Here is an 18,016-nt window from a genome sequence, read left to right on the forward strand (position 1 = left end):
AAAAAAAAAAAAAAAAAAAAAGATTATAGATACTGGAAATATTTTACATGTCTTTTTGTGATTTTCTGTATTATCAAATGTATACCACTTGAAACATGTCCACAGATGCAGATAAATTGTACACAACTTTTTTACATCCTAAAAAAAGTTTTTTTAAGATGTAAAAAAAACATTTTTGATGTGTACAAAGCATTAAAATAAATAATATTTTTTGCAATGGCTATATGAACATAACTAAAACCTATTAAACTACATTAATCGCAGGATAAGAATCAGATTCGTATAATCATACCACAATTGATTTTAGCTCCCCTGTTTGTAAAGTCCCATTTGCAAAAACCACTAATTTGTTAAGGTTGGAGGGATATTTGATTATTCCTCATTTCACATAGAGTTAGTGGTTCTCTCTTAAGTGCATTCTTTAATCAGTTAACTTATAAATGCCCTTGATTATCTTTCAATCACAAAGAAACAAGCTCAGATATTGAGCTCTAATAAATTCACATTGACTTTTATGTCCCCTTTCCTATGCATTAAAGCAGAATTTAAACTTTCATCTTTTTCTTTGTGTCTCAAGCAAAACATTCCAACAGAACTCAACCAAGGTCACCACTTAACCTTTTTTCAAAATACAAATGAAGTTCAACCATTTTGCATTCTAAAAGATGATGATATGGGTGGATATTTTCATTTAGGATCATTAATAACTTAATCGATCCATCGATGTGGATTGATTGTGCTACAACCCTATTTGTTAAATCAAAAATGTATGTGTGCTTCATAAAACTGTAATGCTAATAATACCATATGAAATTAGAATGGAAAATTAAGCAAATGGCAATATACAATTCTATAGCACATTTTTAAAAAATGGAGTAGCCAAATTGCAGTACATTAATACAGAATTATGTATAAAAAAAACATACAAAACATGAACATTTAACTTAAACGGCAGGTGCCGTACAAGGCAAGATCACAGTGTGTTGAAAGCCAGTGAATAAAAGTGTACTTGAAAAAGAGATTTAAAAAGAGGAGGAAGAAAAAAACACATCAAATCACAGTATTTTAAAATTATGGTCACTGATATTTTCAGTTTGAAAATAATTTACAAACATTTGAAAGTCATCTCATGTGAATAGTTACTTGAAACACAAACCTGAAATTCTGTTCTTTCTTTTTTGTGGTTTTTGTGTCCCCCCTTTCAAACCCCATGCAGCCAGACCTTACAAAACCTTCTGGAAGTGCTACTGCTAAGCAATAGAAATATCACCAATAATAACAATAAACTACACAGTAAACAACACAAACAAAGACAAAACCAGTAAGAACAGTAAGCACCGTCCCACATTGGTCACTGTAAAATTGTTTCTGTGAAATAATAAAACATCAATAGGCATTGAGAAAATGTCAATGACAAAAAAATTATTCTAACATCCCTATAAAGGAGATGGAGCGTTTGCTCTTGCACCACAGAGGGGTTTTTGGGACAGCATTGTCAAGCTGCGACTAATGATGGATGACTGCTGCTTAATTACACTGTGAGCCTATCTGTTATCTCTGCTTGCCTAATAATAAATGAAGCTTCTCAATACTGCTCATAGTGTGTGAAATAACAACAATACATCATGGTCACTTTGAAAATTACAACTATGATGTGACTTTGGGAGGATTGCTCCCTCACTGTGAGTCTGGCCTATATTGTCATATTGTCTTTATCCTGTGTTTGTGTCCATTGTTTCCGTAGCAGATTATCATATTAATCTGAGGAAGATTTCTTTAATCTCTAATGGCATCCAAAATGAAGGAAACATAATAACTCTGCTTTCCCTGAAAAATAATGCCAGAGGAAATCTGCTTACTTTGGAGTTATACGGTGGCATCCCTCGCCCCCAGGATAGTATGGGACGGGATGTGGGGGTAGAAGCCCTGTGGAGTTCGTCCATATGGCACAACAGTTGGCACATGTATATTTTTTAGGTCTGGTTGGCGCTCTGTGTAATCTACTGGGTAGGAAATCAGAGCTTAATCTCTTCTGATTTTGCTAACAGAGCATGTCAAACATGACTTCTCCTCGTTTGCACTTCCAGTGCCCATAATGTCACCATATTTGAGAGTTGACATTTAGTCAAGGAGCCAAGTGTGCAGCCTACATTGGAAGGAGAGTGTGTGTGGCTTCTGCACCTCCGGATAGATTTACTCCCCGACTGACGCGTTGTGTACGGTTGGCTGGTGAAACCGTGATGCTGACGAGGTCGACGCCGCATGCTCCCCCGCTGTGGTCGCGTTTCAGTTTACAGATTTCTGCCTTTGTACGGGAGCTTGAGGGGGGGGGGGGTATTCTTTTATGCATCCTGTATCTGTGCAACTGCACGGGAGTCAAAGTAAACACCACGCAGAGATCAGAGGAGAAATGAGACTGGGAGGAGGGGATGCAGGGAAGGAGGGATGGAGAGAGGGAGGGAGAGAAGGTGATGGTGGGGGTTAGGCTGTTTGTGTGACACTGGGAGAGAAACAGTCGGAAGGAGAAGGAGGAAGAAGAAAAAGAAGAAGAAAGGATCCTGTGTGTGCGTTTGTTTCACCTGCTAATCAGTCTTCCTTGGGGACCCATCAGCAGCAGCATCAGTGGAGGAAAGTAAGGAGGAAAAGAAACGTCTCCCATCATAAACCCGAACCTCAGACGAGTAAGAAATATGCTCTAAAACTATTCTACTTATTGATCATTGTCAATGCCGAGAAATTAAATCGGCAGAATTGTTCTATTTAGGTTATTATGAACTTGTTTATTCCACCTCTACTTCCCGTCTATGTACCTCTAAAGAAATATTTGATATGTAATTCGATGGAAATGACTAGTGGATAGTGTTTCACATCAGCAACACACTTAGTGAAATCATTAATGCTGTTACAGGACAGGGAATGGGTTTTATGGAGTTGCATTGATTATTTATTAGAATAGGGCTATTATTGTTCTCATATATTGCTTAAATTGTGCAGATGAACCATAGGCTTTATGTTTTTGTCACATAATTTATCATTCAGTGGCTTTAATCTTCTAGAAAAACTGGATTCAAACTCAGTGATGCTATATTTGGTTCTGATAAAAAAAAAATACTACACTTGTTTTCTTCTTCTCTTTTACATCAAAGTCTGATTCAGTTCTACATCAAAGTCCTGGAAAGCGTTAAGTTCAACTCAGAAAATTGCTTAATGCACCTTTCTGTTTCAATGTGCAGGATTGCTGCATCTCGACATCTGTGTGTCTGGCGATAGGAGCACGGATGACCCACCCAACGTATGCATGTGTGGACAAAGCAGGATTTATGATGTGAAAACTCATTGTAATTATCAGCCAGAGCCAGCTGTCTTGTTTGAAGCAGCTGTCTATTAAAGTAGAGATAATTGACTCTGATTTCTTCTCGAAACGCCAGTTTACAAATGAGGTCATGCAGTGGAAGCCTGTGAATGATATTAAGACCTTTGTCTGAACCGCGCTCACACATTTTTGATCCGAAAGTAGCGCACGAGGAGAGGCGTAGGGCTTTTTGATGACCGGTCCTGTGAGAATCTCTCTCTCTCCCTGCCCCAGATTCCGTCTCTGAAAAGGCTCCATGGTTAGAAAAGAGAGCAGGCAGCTGGAAAGCAGACGCATGGAGACACACGTGATGCATCCCCTCTCTCTGCACTGTCGCCGCGTGAACGAGCTACCTTACAAATTTCACAGTTCAAAGGCTTTAATGAGCTGCTGCAGCCTGTCCATCATCCTGGAGCGGGAGAGCACCTTAGCGAACCCAGCGGTCAAAAATGATGGCTCCTCTACACGCTTGTCTTTCATCGCATCACACAGACAACAAAAGGAGAATGTTATTTTTAGCAGCATCTTTGAATTTGCATATTTACAGTGTGAGCGTGCGCTTAATAAGAGAGAGAGGAAAAAAAGTACTGTTATGTTGTAGGAGACGCTGGAATTTTACAATGCTTTGCAAAAACAGCCAGCCACAAGATTCAGTGAATTTTGGTGTGATTTTATCTAACAGACCAATTCAAAGCAGTTCTTAATTATGAAGAAGAAGAAAAAGGATGCTTGGTTTCATTTTTTTTTTTTTTTACAAGTAAAAATCTGACATTTGTATTCGGTTAATCTAATGTCCCTAAGCAAAACCCAGAAGTCACGTAATATAAAGTCATCAATTTAATCTCAGTATAAATCCAGCTGTTCTGTGAAGGCCTCAGGCCTTTATCAGAGAACATTAACAAACAGGCAACGTCAAGCCCAACGATCACAGCACACAAAGAAGCTTAAAGCAGGGTTAAGTTATAAAATAACATCAGAAAAGCTTTAAACATCTCACAGAGCTCTGATAAATCCATCAAGACGACGGCACACCTGCTGCCCTACAAAAACACAACCCTCCACCTGAAGTGGTTCACTTGGCAATGAGAGAGGAGCAACCTAGAGATGCCTGGTAACACCTGAGCTGCTCCATTGGTCTGTACTCCATACATCTGGCCTTCATGCAAGAAGAGGCATGAAAACTGCCGCCACTGTCATAGGAAGCCAGCATGTCAGGGTCAAAGTAAAGGTCACGGCCAACATTTACAGAAGGTGCTCCGATCAGACAAAACCAAAGCTGTTTTTTTTTTTCTTCCTGTACGTCAGAATTTTTTTTTTACACTGTAAGATCCAGGTCTCACCTTCTTCTCGGTGAAACATTGTGGCGGCAGCATCAAGGTGTGGGGATGCTCACCTTCAGGTCAGACGTGAAAACTTTTCAGAGTTGATGAAAATATGGATGGAGTTAAACACAAGGCAATCCTGGACTTAAAAAAAAAAAAAAAAAAAAACTTTTGATGCTACAAAAGATTTAGACTGGGTGTTAGATTTACCCTCAGAGGAAAATACCAATATGTGTCGCTTTTAAAAAAAAAAAAAAAAAACTTGAGAGAATCATAAATATTTTTCTTCCACTTGACATTTTTGTGCTATCTGTTTTATGACACGTCACATGTAGATCAAAATACATACTGTAAGGCACTGCGGTCAGCTATATTGTAAAAGAAGATTGCAAAGTTCCAGTTGGATGATTATTACTGGAAAACTACAGAGGAGTGGATGCCTCTGGGGGGAAACTCAGCCAAAGTGCATCCACTGCGGAGTCTTCCCATCAGTTAAGAGGCGAGAAAGCGGGAGCTAATGAAACAAACACAGACTGACCAGCAGATTGCTCCCGGCTTAATGCTCTGGGCTGTGTGTGCAGCCACCTGAATCAAGTAGGCAGCGATGAAGATATGACCGTACATCACTTGCTGCTGCTGGGGTGCAAGCCTCCCCAATTTTGGCAATATGAAGCCACTTTTCTTTCACTTGTTCAGCCGTTTTGTGCAAATTCCAGCAGGGAGGGGTGGTAGAAATATTTAATAAGTTTCCTATAGTCTTAACTCCTGCTGACACGTGCAGAAAAGGGGCTTGTTTGTGACCCCCTTCCCCGAGAATCACAGGAGAAGACTGTGAGGGAGGCTGCTGATGAGTGGTTGCCTGGAGACTGCTGTAGGTGGATTATGAAATGCACAGGCAAAACAGAGGCTACTCACTCCGCTGGGAGCGTATTGAGTTGTGTAATAACTGGAAATGTCAGTTGAGGGCAAGAAGAGGGAGGTGGAGTAGAAAAATGTTTGGAGAGTGAATAAAAAGGCAGCCACACAAATCCCTAAATGAGTCTAATTAAATTCTGCCTGAAAACGTGTTCATCCATGATGTTTTCCGCTGCTGCTCAGAGCTGACTCCGGTGACACTGTCTGAGGAGATTCTGCACAGATCAAGGCATTGCTATCACAGCCTGTGTTTAGACCAGCCTAACCGTGTGTGTTTATCTCCTAATCTAATGGCAGATGACAGAAATGGACGCCCCTCTCGCCACTCCGTGCAACATCCAGATCTGTGAGGTGACCTGTGACTCTTTCCGCATCATGTGGGATATGCCTCCAGAGGACACAGCCAGAGCAACGCATTTCTTCATCGACCTGAGCCGCAAAGAGAACAGGGATCCGAACCGCTTCAAACACAGGGTCTGAAACTTCATCCTCTGTTTCTTCATCCTCTACCTGCAGGGCAGCTGCTCTGTCTCCATTAACATCTTTCCCCCATGTTCAAATCAGCCAAAATCAAAATTCTCCACAATCACTAAGCCCAGTTTGGTTAGTACAATGGGTCTCATTACATCTTGGTATTCTGCATTTGTTGGGATATCAGGTTTAACACAGAGTGGTTGTGGCCTTTCAGTCACTTCCAATACAGGCAAAAAGGGGAAAGGGATGCAGTCAACAGCTGCAGGCTTGTGACTCAGTTGTGAATTGTTTCCCGTTAAAGTGAACTAAAGCTGACAAATTCAGCCGCAGCAGTGAGCCGTTCTAGACCTGATTGCATCTAGTGCACTTTGAAGCTACATAATAATAAAAGTAAGAAGAAGAATTGTAGTTTTTGCCAGGGTATATAAATATCAAGCGTATAATGTGGTATGTCTTATTAAGCTAATAGCACCTACCATCTTCTGGAGCTGCGCATCTGTCTGCACACCCTTCACAACAGATTTATCTCAAACATTTTACTAATAAACACAGATGCGTTCATATTAAGCAGAACCTCAGGCCGTTTTAGATTTGTTCACGTTGGCTTTTTTGGGGGGCTCTCTCTAATTAATGAGTGTTAGCATGCTAACAAGCTAATCTGAATGGAGTGGTTTTGGTAAACTACCCTCAAACCTGTGATAATTTTTTAAATTATTATTATTATTATGCAAGCTTCCGCTCCCTCTTGACTTCATTATCATGTTTAAGTGCCATTACTTTGGCAGTGGCACACTGTTGGGAAAAGGAACATCTGCAACTCGAGCAAGTGTTATAGCAGGTTCAATCAATTCCCTTTTATGATGCATTGTATAGGCACTGTAAGAAATATAGGCCCATAGATTCAGTGACTAATGATGAAATTTTTAATTTTTTTGCAATCTGGTTCCCAGTTCACAATTTGGCGCTAGATTAAAGGACTACTTCGGGATTCTGTTTGAAATCTGGAGAGCTTTTGGTCATCTCTAGTTCAATTCATAAAATGCCAAGTTGTCACACACTGGAGAGGGATTCTTTAAAACACACCTTGAGATAAAAAAAAAAAAATACAGTTCTCTTTATCAAAAAACAACAAAAAAAAACAGCCGAGGAGAAGTGAAGCTGCAGAAGCAAAGATCGTTCAAGCAACTGCCTCTCTGACACTTTGCTACGCTTTGCTTGCGTTTCTGCACTCAGTTTCATGTCAACGCTTTCACTCAAATGATATCCACGTGCACATAACATGTGGATGATAAAAATAAAGGATCCCAGTCTCCCTTCCTTGCAGCTGTAAATCCCTGATAGTGGTTATGGCTTATTGCTGCAACCTGCATCCTGTCACTGAAATAAAAAAAGAGGAATCAAAGCAGGGATGGGAATTAGAGAGATGTTTCAGGATCAAGGTTATTTTCCCTCTCAGCAGCAAACGACAAAGCGGCATAAACAAACTTTTGCATCAGAGATGTTTCCATGGATATGCGAGTCGCTGAGCCGGTAATTAGCTGTGCTGCTTAGAGGCCTTGGCCAAAACAAAGCTGTTGATTTGATTAGATGTGTCCTAGTTGCAGTGCCTCTGGCTTGAGAAGGAACATAATGCTAATAATGGAGCGTTTATGCTGAAAAAAAAAATTACGATTTCACAATTTTAAGCATAATTTACTTCCTTAAAAGTCCATTAAACAATCTTCCCCTCTTTGGTGTTCAGGATGTCCCAACCAAGCTGGTGGCCAAGGCTGTCCCACTGCCCATGGCGGTGAGAGGACACTGGTTCCTCAGCCCGCGGACGGAGTACTGTGTCGCCGTCCAGACAGCCGTCAGGCAGTCGGACGGTGACTACCTAGTGTCAGAGTGGAGCCCGGTGGTGGAGTTCTGCACTGGAGGTAAAACTAATCAGCTCATGCAACAGAGTGGTTGTATGGGTTGATAAATACGCTTTAGAACTTTGAAGATAAGAGAAAAGTATTCACACCCCTTGAATGTTTTCACAATTCATCCACAAGGACGAGTGAAATGTATGTGGATTGCATTGGATCGACCAACACAAAGGCTTTTTTTTCTTTGTTTTTACAAAAAAAAAAAAAAATCTGAAAACTGTGTTATGCATTTGTTATTCAGTGTCATTGTATCAATAGTTTTACTGTTTATTCTTTTGGAATCTAAAAACTAGGTTCAACTCTGTCGAATAGATTAGAAGCACGTGTGAAAATCACTTTTCAAGCTTTGCCAGATAATCCCAGTTGGATTTAGGTCAGAACTTTGACTGGGCCACTCCAACACACTAATGCACTTTGATCTATCCCACACTGTCTGTAGTTGTCTTGCTGGATAGTAAATCTCCACCCTAGTTGTAAGTCTTTTGTGGCCTCTGACTGGTCTTTTCCGAGGATCACTGCATTTAGCTTGTAATAGATCATTACACCTAGTCTGACTGAAATGAACATCCCAAGGGTATGATGCTTCCAATTTTAATCAGGACACCAACTTTCACATCTAGGTGTAATGAGGACTGAATGCAAAAGAACATGACAATGGTTTACGTGAAAAATCTTAAAACTTATGCATCATTCATTTTCCTTAACACATTGGGTTATTTACACAATATGTGAAAAGGCTCAAAGGGTGTGAATACTTTTGGGGGACCATATATTCTAAGCATCTGTCGAGGAGACATGATTATTTTTTAATAACATTTTTGCAGACTATGCTATGGAACACCTTCAGCAGCTTCTCGACAAGGCCAGCGGTCCTGCAGGACGACTGCTGAGATTCTCTGTGTTCTATCGCAACCAGCATCCACAATACTTTGACTATGTCAGGTTGGAGCTGTTCTTCTTCTCTTTGACCTGATTGGTCACACTGATCAAAAGAAATTCTCATTTTCTTTCTGTGTCTTGCGTTAGGAGGCAATGTGGGGGACTGATGCGTCCGGCCATGAAAGACACCAGCGGGAGTCATGGCTCTCCAATCAATGGCAAGCTCCAAGGAGTCTTCTTCAGCTGCAACACGGAGTTTGACACAGGGCTCCCTCCCAAAGACTCTCCGTACGGCCCCCTCAGATTCCACATTCCAGCTGGAGTCCTGCTGAACCCAAACACCTGCCTGTACTTTGCAGACTTTTACTGCATGTACACGGCATATCACTACGTGGTGCTGGTGCTGGCGCCTGTGGGCACAGAGGGAGACGACTTCTGTCGCACCCGCCTGCCGAGGCTGGACTTGGCCTCCAACCCCTTTCTGACCTACACTGCCCCCCAGAGGCAGGGGGAGGAGCCTGTGTACTGCCACGCCAGTGACGTGATCCTGGAAGTGCTTTTCACGGAGCCGGTTCACGTGGATCAGGGCAGCGTGGAGCAGATCAGTGGGCACCACCAGCTGATGAGTCTGACCACAGCAAATGCCAAGAAAGATCCAAGCTGCAAAGTGTGCAACATCAGCGTGGGACGCTGAGGGAACCCCTGATAAGTTGATTTTGAGTCGACAGTTCGAAAAGACCCAGAATTGGACAAAACAGCCGAGGAAACTATGGGCTAGTCAGAGGATGGTGGAGAAATAAATCTCTTGAACTGTGTTAAAGCTGCTTCCCACCCCACCTCCACCCTGAATTGGAGGAGTTTTTTTATATCGACCCCTTGGATAATATATATTACAGAGCTCTATAGTTACTCTTCACGTGTCTTCATGTGTTCTCCTGCGTCCACAACGTTTCTGTTTCGTCATTTGTTCCGCCGTGAGTTTGATGTTACTGCCTTCCAGAAATGTGAGTTTCAGAAAAAAAGAACGTTGCACAGATCTTTTTGTTGACTTCTCGGGATTCCCTCTCTGCCAGCATTTCTGCCACCTATGACCTAAAGATGCAGACTAATGTGTTGCCCCCTGGCTAAAGATGCGCAAAAAGCCTTAAAATAAATTCTTCTAACTCATTGAAGTTTCTCTTTTCCTTTTAGAAAAGTCCTACGACTTTAATTTGTGGACATTTATTCAGTGGGGCGAAACACAATGTTAAAATAGAATTGCTTTTAACATATCCATTGGTGGCAAAATCACTGGTAACCCTGCTGTCAAATACTTTGTACAACCTTTGTTTGCAAAAAGGACAGTACTCAGTCTCTCCTACAACATTTCTGATAGTGGGATATCATACACATATTTCCTTGACCACTGCATTTTCCATAATGTCCATGGAAGAGGGTAGGTTTTGTTTGTGATAAACTCGTCTTTATTCCCAATGACAACCTATTTTAGTTGGATTTCCTGCTGTTTCAAATTGCTGATGAAGCCATCACTCTAACAAAGTTTCATAGGGAATGCACATGCATGCATACATACACATTGCACATCGTGAATGGATTTGGATAATGCGTCAGTAAGCTTACAATGCACAGGCAGTAACAGTATGTGAAACGTTGTAGGCCTCATAAACAGTGGATTGACTATGCAGTTATATGTATATATTAAAAATCATATCAGTCTCATTAAAATATATTTATATCAATTGCACATATGTCAAAAACCTGTCTATCTGGAGCGTGAATTATCTCTGTATGCTGCACACTTCAAGAAAGGAATGAGAGGAAAATGTTACAAAAACACACTGTAGTTATTCTTACATCACAATACCAACATTTTAATTTGAAATCAAAATGTTAATTTTAACAATAATGAAACTATTTATTTACAAAGAAACAAGAAACACATATCTTAATGGGAAATTCTGAGGTTAACTTAGAACGTGTGTATTTTTTGCTGATTCGTTACTTGATTTGTTTAATTCAGAATTTTGATTTTCTAGATACCTGCTTTATCTTCAAGGAGACATTTGGGGGAAAGAAACAGAGGAATGAACTGTAAGTGTGCCACATTTGGTCCTTCATCTCTGGTCACCCTCGAGAGCCGCAAAGCGGTATCCTAGTTTGGTCCAACGTCAGCCTGAGCTGTCATCTCTCTCTGAGAATGGAATTAGAGGAAGCAGCTCCCACACTGTCATCTACGGTAGAGAGGGTCACCCTGGGACTGGCTGGGGGTCTCTCTTCTGGTGCTGACCTCTGGTCTCTTGACTTCTGGACTGAATTGTAACCAAGTAGAGAAAAGTGTCTTGCTGGAATGTTGAAGAACATTAATATCGATAAAAATAAAGTAATCAAAATTTGACCAAGTTGATCCAGGCTTGGTTAATACAACTGAGTAGAATTATGTTTTTTGATTTTGGGTTTCTCTTAGTTCATCGTTGTGTGTTTCAATGACTGTCTCCACATATTTCCACCAAATGACACAAATTCTTCTTTCAAACTGTTTTAGTATTTTAATGAGTTTTTATAACATTTCAGTGTTTTTGTCTGTTTTTTCAAATGTCTCTGTTTACGTCTTTCAAAGGGAGAGTAGATAGTTCTCATGGTAATGTGACAAAAAAATCATGAATTATTAGAAAGTCTAGAGAACTTAGAATAAATAAAAATATACTTTAAAGATAGGCGTCACATCACTGACTTGGTTAAAAACTATAATTTCTTGTGAAATGTTTCTCCCCCACTGAATAAATGTCCACTAAATAACTTCGACTTGACTTTGCCAAGCATTATATTGTGCGATAATGCTACATTGTTTATAATGAATTTTAAGGCTTTTCCTTTACCGACATCTGTACTTGTTGAAACTCTCTTCCAATACCTTCATGTTGTTGTTTCCCACCTTTATGACATTACTGTTTTTGTCATTCGCTGCAGTTTGATGTTCCTGTTTGTCAGAGACTTAAGTTTCAGTCAAAAAAGTAAAGAAAAACATACATAAATTATCTTTACATGACTTCTACAGATTCCTTCTCTATAAACGTGCTGCTTAGATTTCTGCTTCTAAAGCATCAAAAACATTTCCAAATGTCAAATCGTCTTTCACACCTTTGATGCTAAATCCAGTTTTCTGATAAGAGTTAGAACCATGTTCTTGCTCATAAAGTAAAGGAAGGTGAAGGATTCCTGTCAGACTATAAACAGAGCTCAGCTAAGATTGACTTGAGGGTTCTGTGTGTGTGTGTGTGTGTGTGTGTGTGTGTGTGTGACGGCCCAGTCATCTTTGACCTATGTGGGAATGCCGGTGATGCCGGCAGTGTAAGGGATCCCTCTGCATACACAACAGTATGAGATGAGAGGCCAACAAGTGGGTCAGGACACAAGAATGTGGAGTGAAAGGAAATGGCACCGGAGAGATGGAAGAACAAAGATTTATTTGAATAAAGCACAAAAACAAACACTTTTAAGATAGAAAAGTACACTATTATATGAAGAAGCTAAATAGCGACGGCATATTAAGCTACTTCTCATGCACTTTCGCTTTTCCCATGGCAGAGGTGTGAATTCACACACACCAAAATGCTGTAATTCTGCCCGTTGTTGTTGTCCCAAAATGGCTCACTTTGCCCTGCGGGCAAATACATTAGGCAAAACTCGATCTTCCTCTTGGCATCCAGCACTTTAGGAATCGCTATATCAAATTCAAAGATGTCGGTCTGGGGTCCTCCGAAACGCTTCTGCACGTAAGTGCAGGGGACGTCCCTGTAGCTGTACCAGGAGTCAAAGGTGATGCGCACGCGCACGTCCTTCTGGAAGCTGAGGTTTCTGACTCGCGCGCTGCCTTGCAGGGCCTGTTCGGTGACGGCGCAGTTTTCCAGGGTGACCATGCTCTCGGCCAGCTTGGCTCGGAAGGACTGGAAGTCCAGCGAGGGCTGCGGGAAGCCCAGCTTGAGCTGCGTCCCCGGGCAGCAGGTGCTGACGGTGCAGCTGTAGGCGTCCCCCGTCATGCTCCCCAAACCCTGCAGGGAGGGCAGTGGGCCGAGGTCACGCTGATCCTCCTCGTGGGAAAACACGCGCACGGCCGTCAGGGAGAAACCCAGCTTGTCTGCAAATACCACACGTCTGTTCTTGACCGGTATCAAAATGTCGCCATCATCATCATCATCGTCCAGGTCACTCAAGAAAGGTGAGAAGGGGTGACTCAGATGGTTGGTGACGTAGACGTGGGGCTGATCTGTTGCTGGGGGTCGGATGCAGGGCCGCTGAGGCTTCAGGATGGGAACCCACACGTGGGGACACAGATGTTCACGCTGGTTCAAGCACAGGCGCACTGCAATCTCCACAAGTCCCGCCGAGTGAGCCCTGGAGCCCAGGCCAACCATCGGCAGAACACTTGGCAAGAAGTAAACAAGGAAGTTTACTGCTGCACTGGAGGTGGGGTTAAATTTGCAGTACAGTTTGCTCATAGGATGAATGAAAGAGCACATCTCAAGATCAAAGGGCATGTAAACATTTTATTTAATCGTCCTCATTTTGAAGGAGTAAAGCAAGACATAAGATCCCACAGCTGCAGGACAGCATACTTACGCTGGACTGGACATCTCCATGCTGGCAGAGTGATGGTGATGTTTACCTCAGTGGGTAAGCCTGTGTTCGAGACAAATGATGAAGCATGTCAGCATTACTGCAAATCTTCTGTTCAGTTTTTGTTTGCCTAGATAAAGAAGAAAATACAAAAATGTGTTTCAAAGCTCCCACTTACTATCTCTCAAGCTCAGGAGGCTGGGCTACAGGCTGAGTTATCCCTCTGTCTGCAGGACCAGCTGGGACTGACTCCTATTTTTACCAGCTCATTCAATACAGCAGAGAAGACTCTGCCCAGCTCAGTATGCTGACCAATCAGGACTAACAAAGAGATACGTTTGTGGTTTTTTTGCTCTTACAATATTTACACAGATCCAGTGAAACTTTATGACCACCCATGTAATTATAGTGCGTTGGTCCTGGACACCACTAGACTCCCGAAGGTTTGTTGTGGTATCTGACACCAAGATGTTTGCAGCAGATCCTTTAAAGTGCTGTAAGCTGTGAGGTGGTTGGACCTGTGGGATGCATAGGGTTGAAAAGTTGGGGCTGTGTGGATCATCGAGGAATACATGTGTTTTGGTCTGAAATGTGCAAACCGACATCCGAACAAAAGCCAATAAACGTTGGGAAGTCGTTGGCTGAGTTCCGGTAGGACAGTGTCATTATCCACAGTGAAACGTGTCCCGAGATGGGCTGGAAGGCCACTCAGCGAGAAGGAAGCCATTACTCCAAATGAAGCATAAGAAGTAGATGTCTTCATCTAATAGTGAACTTGTTTTTTTGTTTTTTTTTGGATGCTTTCAACAAAACAAAAGAAAGCATTTTGAGTTTTATGACGAAACAAACTATGAGAAAATGAGATTTAACTGATCGCCACATGATCTCTTCAGCCGTAAGCATTCCTGCGTTTGTATGGCACTCGTTGAGCTCTGCTGTACGTGATTTCATTCTGCTTTATGGAAACTATCCCAGTCATGCTGGGCTCTATTCTCAGACACGTTAGTCGACACCAATCTCCGCGGAGGTCTAAGCTTTTGAGTCAGCCCTCTCCTAGTTGGCACCTGGCTGTCTCACAAAAGCATGTGTGACACGGAGGAAGGCCAAGTTACCAACGAGTCCCAGCAAGCAACACTTTTATGAGCCACGTCCTACACGTAGAGCAACAGAGATGGACTTGGCAGCGGCGGCCAGGTTCTGTGCCACTTTGAGTATTTGATATGACCTCAAAAATATTATACAACACGCATATAAACCTGTTTTAGTTCCGATTACATTAACAAAACTAAAAACACTCTTAAAACCAGCATGTTGTTGCAACAGTTTAGGGATTTATTAAAACCAAAATTCCAAATTTTACTCAAGGTCATCAAGATTCTAGATTGGATTTACCAACATTTGGATGTGCTTCAATCAGAACCAGTGGTACCCAAAGTTCTTTCCCTGGTTCAGCTGATGTGAATCAAGCAAATAGTGATACTTGATTCAGGTATGTTAGAGAAGGGAGACACCAAAATATGTAGGACTTTTGTCCTTGAGGACTGGATTTAGACACCTCTAATTCTAAACCATTGCACTGCTGCTCCTGGCATCATTTCTTACGGTTATTGCGTTATGACAGTCTTCTACATACGAAAGACAAAAAAGTATGATATATTGGAAAAAAATTCCTAAACAACTGATTGGAACAAAACAAAAATGTAACAAAAACAATCCCCACTTTTAATAACTTTCGTAAAATATAAAACCACCTTTATTTAAGTTTAACTGATTGAGCAATTAGAAATTATATTTATTTATTAATTTGGTAAATGACCATCCTGCTCAAATAAAATGCTTAAACACAATTAGATTGTGTAAGGAGTTGATTCCTGATATGTTTTATTACAAAACTGTGCAAACTGAATATCAAGCACTTTCAAGGACATTACACAGGTATCGAGTACTTTCTAAACCTTGAGAACACCTTATTGAAATTCAAGCACTGGTACAAACCCTCTAAATGGTTTAAGTTAATGTAGTTAGTTGTGCTGGATTGTATTTTGAGGCTTCACAATAAGGAAGGGTTGACAACAAAAGCACGCCACACTGTTCAGACTTTTATTCATAAAAAGCTTTAAAAACAACAGAGTTCAGAGCTGCAGCAGTCGCATGAGAAGAGTGCGATTCGACGTGACGGCTCTTCTAAAGACGGTCGCTCACTTGCTCTCTCTGTTCTTTATCACGTCCAACTGCTGAGCAATTAGAGTGAGGCCAAACAATAAGCACTGATTGCACCCTCAGGCACGCTTACATAACAATGCTGCTTCAATAATTACAGCTCACAGTAGACAATGTTTATTCAGCTGAAGATGAAATGCGTCTATTGTACAAATGTATATTTACAACACAAAGTTAGCACACGGCGTACGGACGTTTGCTGAATTTCAATTAACTTAGGAACACACAGACGATCGAGTTCGGGTCGATGGAACAACGTCCTCTTAGAAAACCACCGTTTTCCCCACACAAACAAGGGCACGGAAAGGCAGGAACTGTGGTGCCAAGCGAACCGAAAATTACTTCCCCTTCAGGTCATGGAAGGCATCCTGTTATCGAGCGGCGGAGAAAAGGTCCAATAATGACGACGATGAGTCATACTGATTCAGTGTTGCAGAAAGGATCTGTTAACATGGCAGGTCATATTCTGGTAAGCGTGAGGCAACGATCTGAAAACTTAAGCACACTTCAGTTCTGAAGATTATAATCATCCAAAAATAACAGCACAGCCCTGCAGAAGCGGGGTTCTTCTACGCCGTTCGTCAAGGCGGCGGCGTCACAAACACATCTGGATCCGTGACAGGAGTCACTCCTCTCCGAGGAGCAGCTCTCCTGATGTGATAAATGTTGATGCAGCTGTCCTTTCTGTTTCACAGGGCGGGAAAAAAATAGCAAATAATCTTCAGAAGAAAGAGAGAGAGAAAAAAAGAAAACATCAACAAGGAACTAAAACGTAAAATTGTGTCTGAATTAGCATTTAAAAAGAAACTGATTCAGAAAAAGGTTGATATGAGGCACCTTGCAAGAAATCTAGTCCCTAAAACTTTTCATACTTAATCACATTGCAGTAATTAACTTCAATGTATTTTATTGTGACTTTGTCATAAAACACAAAGTAGAGAAATTGTAGTAATTGCAAAATAGTTTATATGAACACTTTTGTAAGAGTTGCAGTGTAAACAAAGACATAAATAGATTGTAAAATAAATAAATAAATAAATAAATCCAAATTTCACCGAGAATATAAAAGCTACAAAAAATGAATTAGCACCGAAAGGCTTAAGGCTCATTATTGATTATTGATTGCCCTCATGCTAACTTACTTACCTAGATGTGTTCAAATTAACTGCACAGCTCCACTTGAGACCAGAGGCGCTACAATGCGATACCGCATCAGGTGCTGGGAGCCCTCTTCAAGATCCACAACAAAGTCTCTGACATAAACAAAAGAAGGCATTTCCAGAGTGTCAATGCCAGGAAAATATTGCATCACAAAGAGGGGAGGTGGCTACACTCCCCCCTGCTGGACGCTTAGCCGAATGACAACACATGAAGAGAACCTGAAAGATAAAACGAGCACCTCTGTTCATCCGTTTCAGGCTCGATCAGAATATTTTCTTGCCGCTCCTTCACCCGCAGAAACACAAAAGAATCCAGGCAGGGCTCCGGTACTGGGGTTACAGTAAAACAAAAGGGGTTAAGGATGCTGGTCAGCGATCATTCAAGGCACAGAACAAAGACGGATATTGTCATTTTACCTGCTTTGAGCATGTCCACAGCCTGCAGGTTTGGAGGCATACGTTTCAGCGCTACAGCCTTCAGGTAGGTTTCTGTGTTGGCATAATACCTGGATGCAAAGTTATTATTATTTTTTTTTTAATGATGAATCTTTTAACACAATGCGAGCCACATTTGCTGCACTCACTCTTTGGCAAAGGCAAACTCCTCCGGAGAAAGCAGAGACGGCTGACCCTCGACTAGAGACTTTTCTCTCTCCAGGACGTGGGGGAAGTACTTCTCAATCTGGGTGTGGAAAGCGCAAACGTCAAGACACCGGCAGAGATGGCGGCGACGTTTTCATACGTGTTTAACGGACCTTCTGAAGGCGGGATCGCAGGTAGCTGCTGAGGACGAAGCGGATCCTGTCTATCTCCATCCGATGGAAGCCGGCCTTGGCGTCGCCCTTCTTCACTCGCTGCAGGTTAGCTTCCTGTTGGCGGGAAAAGTCAGTCGACGGATTAGGGGAGGAAAAAAAAACATGTTTCAGTTCAATTCTAAAATACTAAATTTTGTTGTAACTCATATGGTGGACGATATGAGTTACAGGTGTTTAGTATTTTAACACCTGCAACACCTCAGCCTCCCAAAAAGAACAAATCAAAATGTAACAAAGAAGCCCCAACAAAACTGCAGCCATTAGCAGCGTCATTCTAGAGGCCAGTGTTGTGTTCAAGACCACCTAACCCGAGACCAAGACAAGACCAAGACCAGAGTGTATCGAGACCGAGACA

At 41.7% G+C, this 18,016-nt stretch overlaps 3 protein-coding genes across 8 annotated transcripts in view; 1 reads left to right on the forward strand and 2 right to left on the reverse strand.

The window, feature by feature from the left end:
* The window catches only part of phyhip (phytanoyl-CoA 2-hydroxylase interacting protein), a 21,529-nt gene extending 9,642 nt beyond the window's left edge, over positions 1–11,887 (forward strand). Inside the window, exons 1-6 of one of the 5 annotated variants that reach the window (XM_015037232.1) lie at positions 2,016–2,681; positions 3,234–3,292; positions 5,887–6,063; positions 7,805–7,979; positions 8,798–8,915; positions 9,000–11,887. In XM_015037232.1, the coding sequence (XP_014892718.1) occupies positions 5,887–6,063; positions 7,805–7,979; positions 8,798–8,915; positions 9,000–9,546 (1,017 nt within the window). In that variant the 5' untranslated portion in view covers positions 2,016–2,681; positions 3,234–3,292 and the 3' untranslated portion in view covers positions 9,547–11,887. Of the gene's footprint in view, positions 1–2,015; positions 2,682–3,233; positions 3,293–3,586; positions 6,064–7,804; positions 7,980–8,797; positions 8,916–8,999 lie in introns of those variants that run through there. The other 4 variants (XM_015037231.1, XM_015037235.1, XM_015037230.1 and 1 more) reach the window with 4 other exon arrangements.
* A 408-nt stretch (positions 11,888–12,295) lies between these two features.
* On the reverse strand, positions 12,296–13,815 carry ppp1r3c2b (protein phosphatase 1 regulatory subunit 3C2, duplicate b). Its single transcript, XM_015037236.1, has 3 exons — positions 13,650–13,815; positions 13,470–13,530; positions 12,296–13,274 (listed from the first exon to the last, which is right to left on the reverse strand). Exons 2-3 carry the CDS (start codon positions 13,487–13,489, stop codon positions 12,410–12,412), a joined length of 885 nt encoding a protein of 294 aa, XP_014892722.1. The 5' UTR covers positions 13,490–13,530; positions 13,650–13,815; the 3' UTR covers positions 12,296–12,409.
* Positions 13,816–15,552: 1,737 nt separating this feature from the next.
* Positions 15,553–18,016, reverse strand: part of gins4 (GINS complex subunit 4 (Sld5 homolog)) — an 8,801-nt gene continuing 6,337 nt past the window's right edge. The window contains exons 3-8 of one of the 2 annotated variants that reach the window (XM_015037238.1): positions 17,602–17,715; positions 17,431–17,528; positions 17,264–17,352; positions 17,086–17,176; positions 16,833–16,939; positions 15,553–16,370 (exon numbers count right to left, since the gene is read on the reverse strand). In XM_015037238.1, coding sequence (XP_014892724.1) covers positions 16,843–16,939; positions 17,086–17,176; positions 17,264–17,352; positions 17,431–17,528; positions 17,602–17,715 — 489 coding nt within the window. In that variant the 3' untranslated portion in view covers positions 15,553–16,370; positions 16,833–16,842. Of the gene's footprint in view, positions 16,406–16,832; positions 16,940–17,085; positions 17,177–17,263; positions 17,353–17,430; positions 17,529–17,601; positions 17,716–18,016 lie in introns of both variants that reach the window. The other variant, XM_015037237.1, reaches the window with a different exon arrangement.

Source organism: Poecilia latipinna, unplaced genomic scaffold, assembly GCF_001443285.1.
Source record: "Poecilia latipinna isolate Pla-1442-1.1 unplaced genomic scaffold, P_latipinna-1.0 Scaffold398, whole genome shotgun sequence".
Taxonomy (NCBI): Eukaryota; Metazoa; Chordata; class Actinopteri; order Cyprinodontiformes; family Poeciliidae; genus Poecilia; species Poecilia latipinna.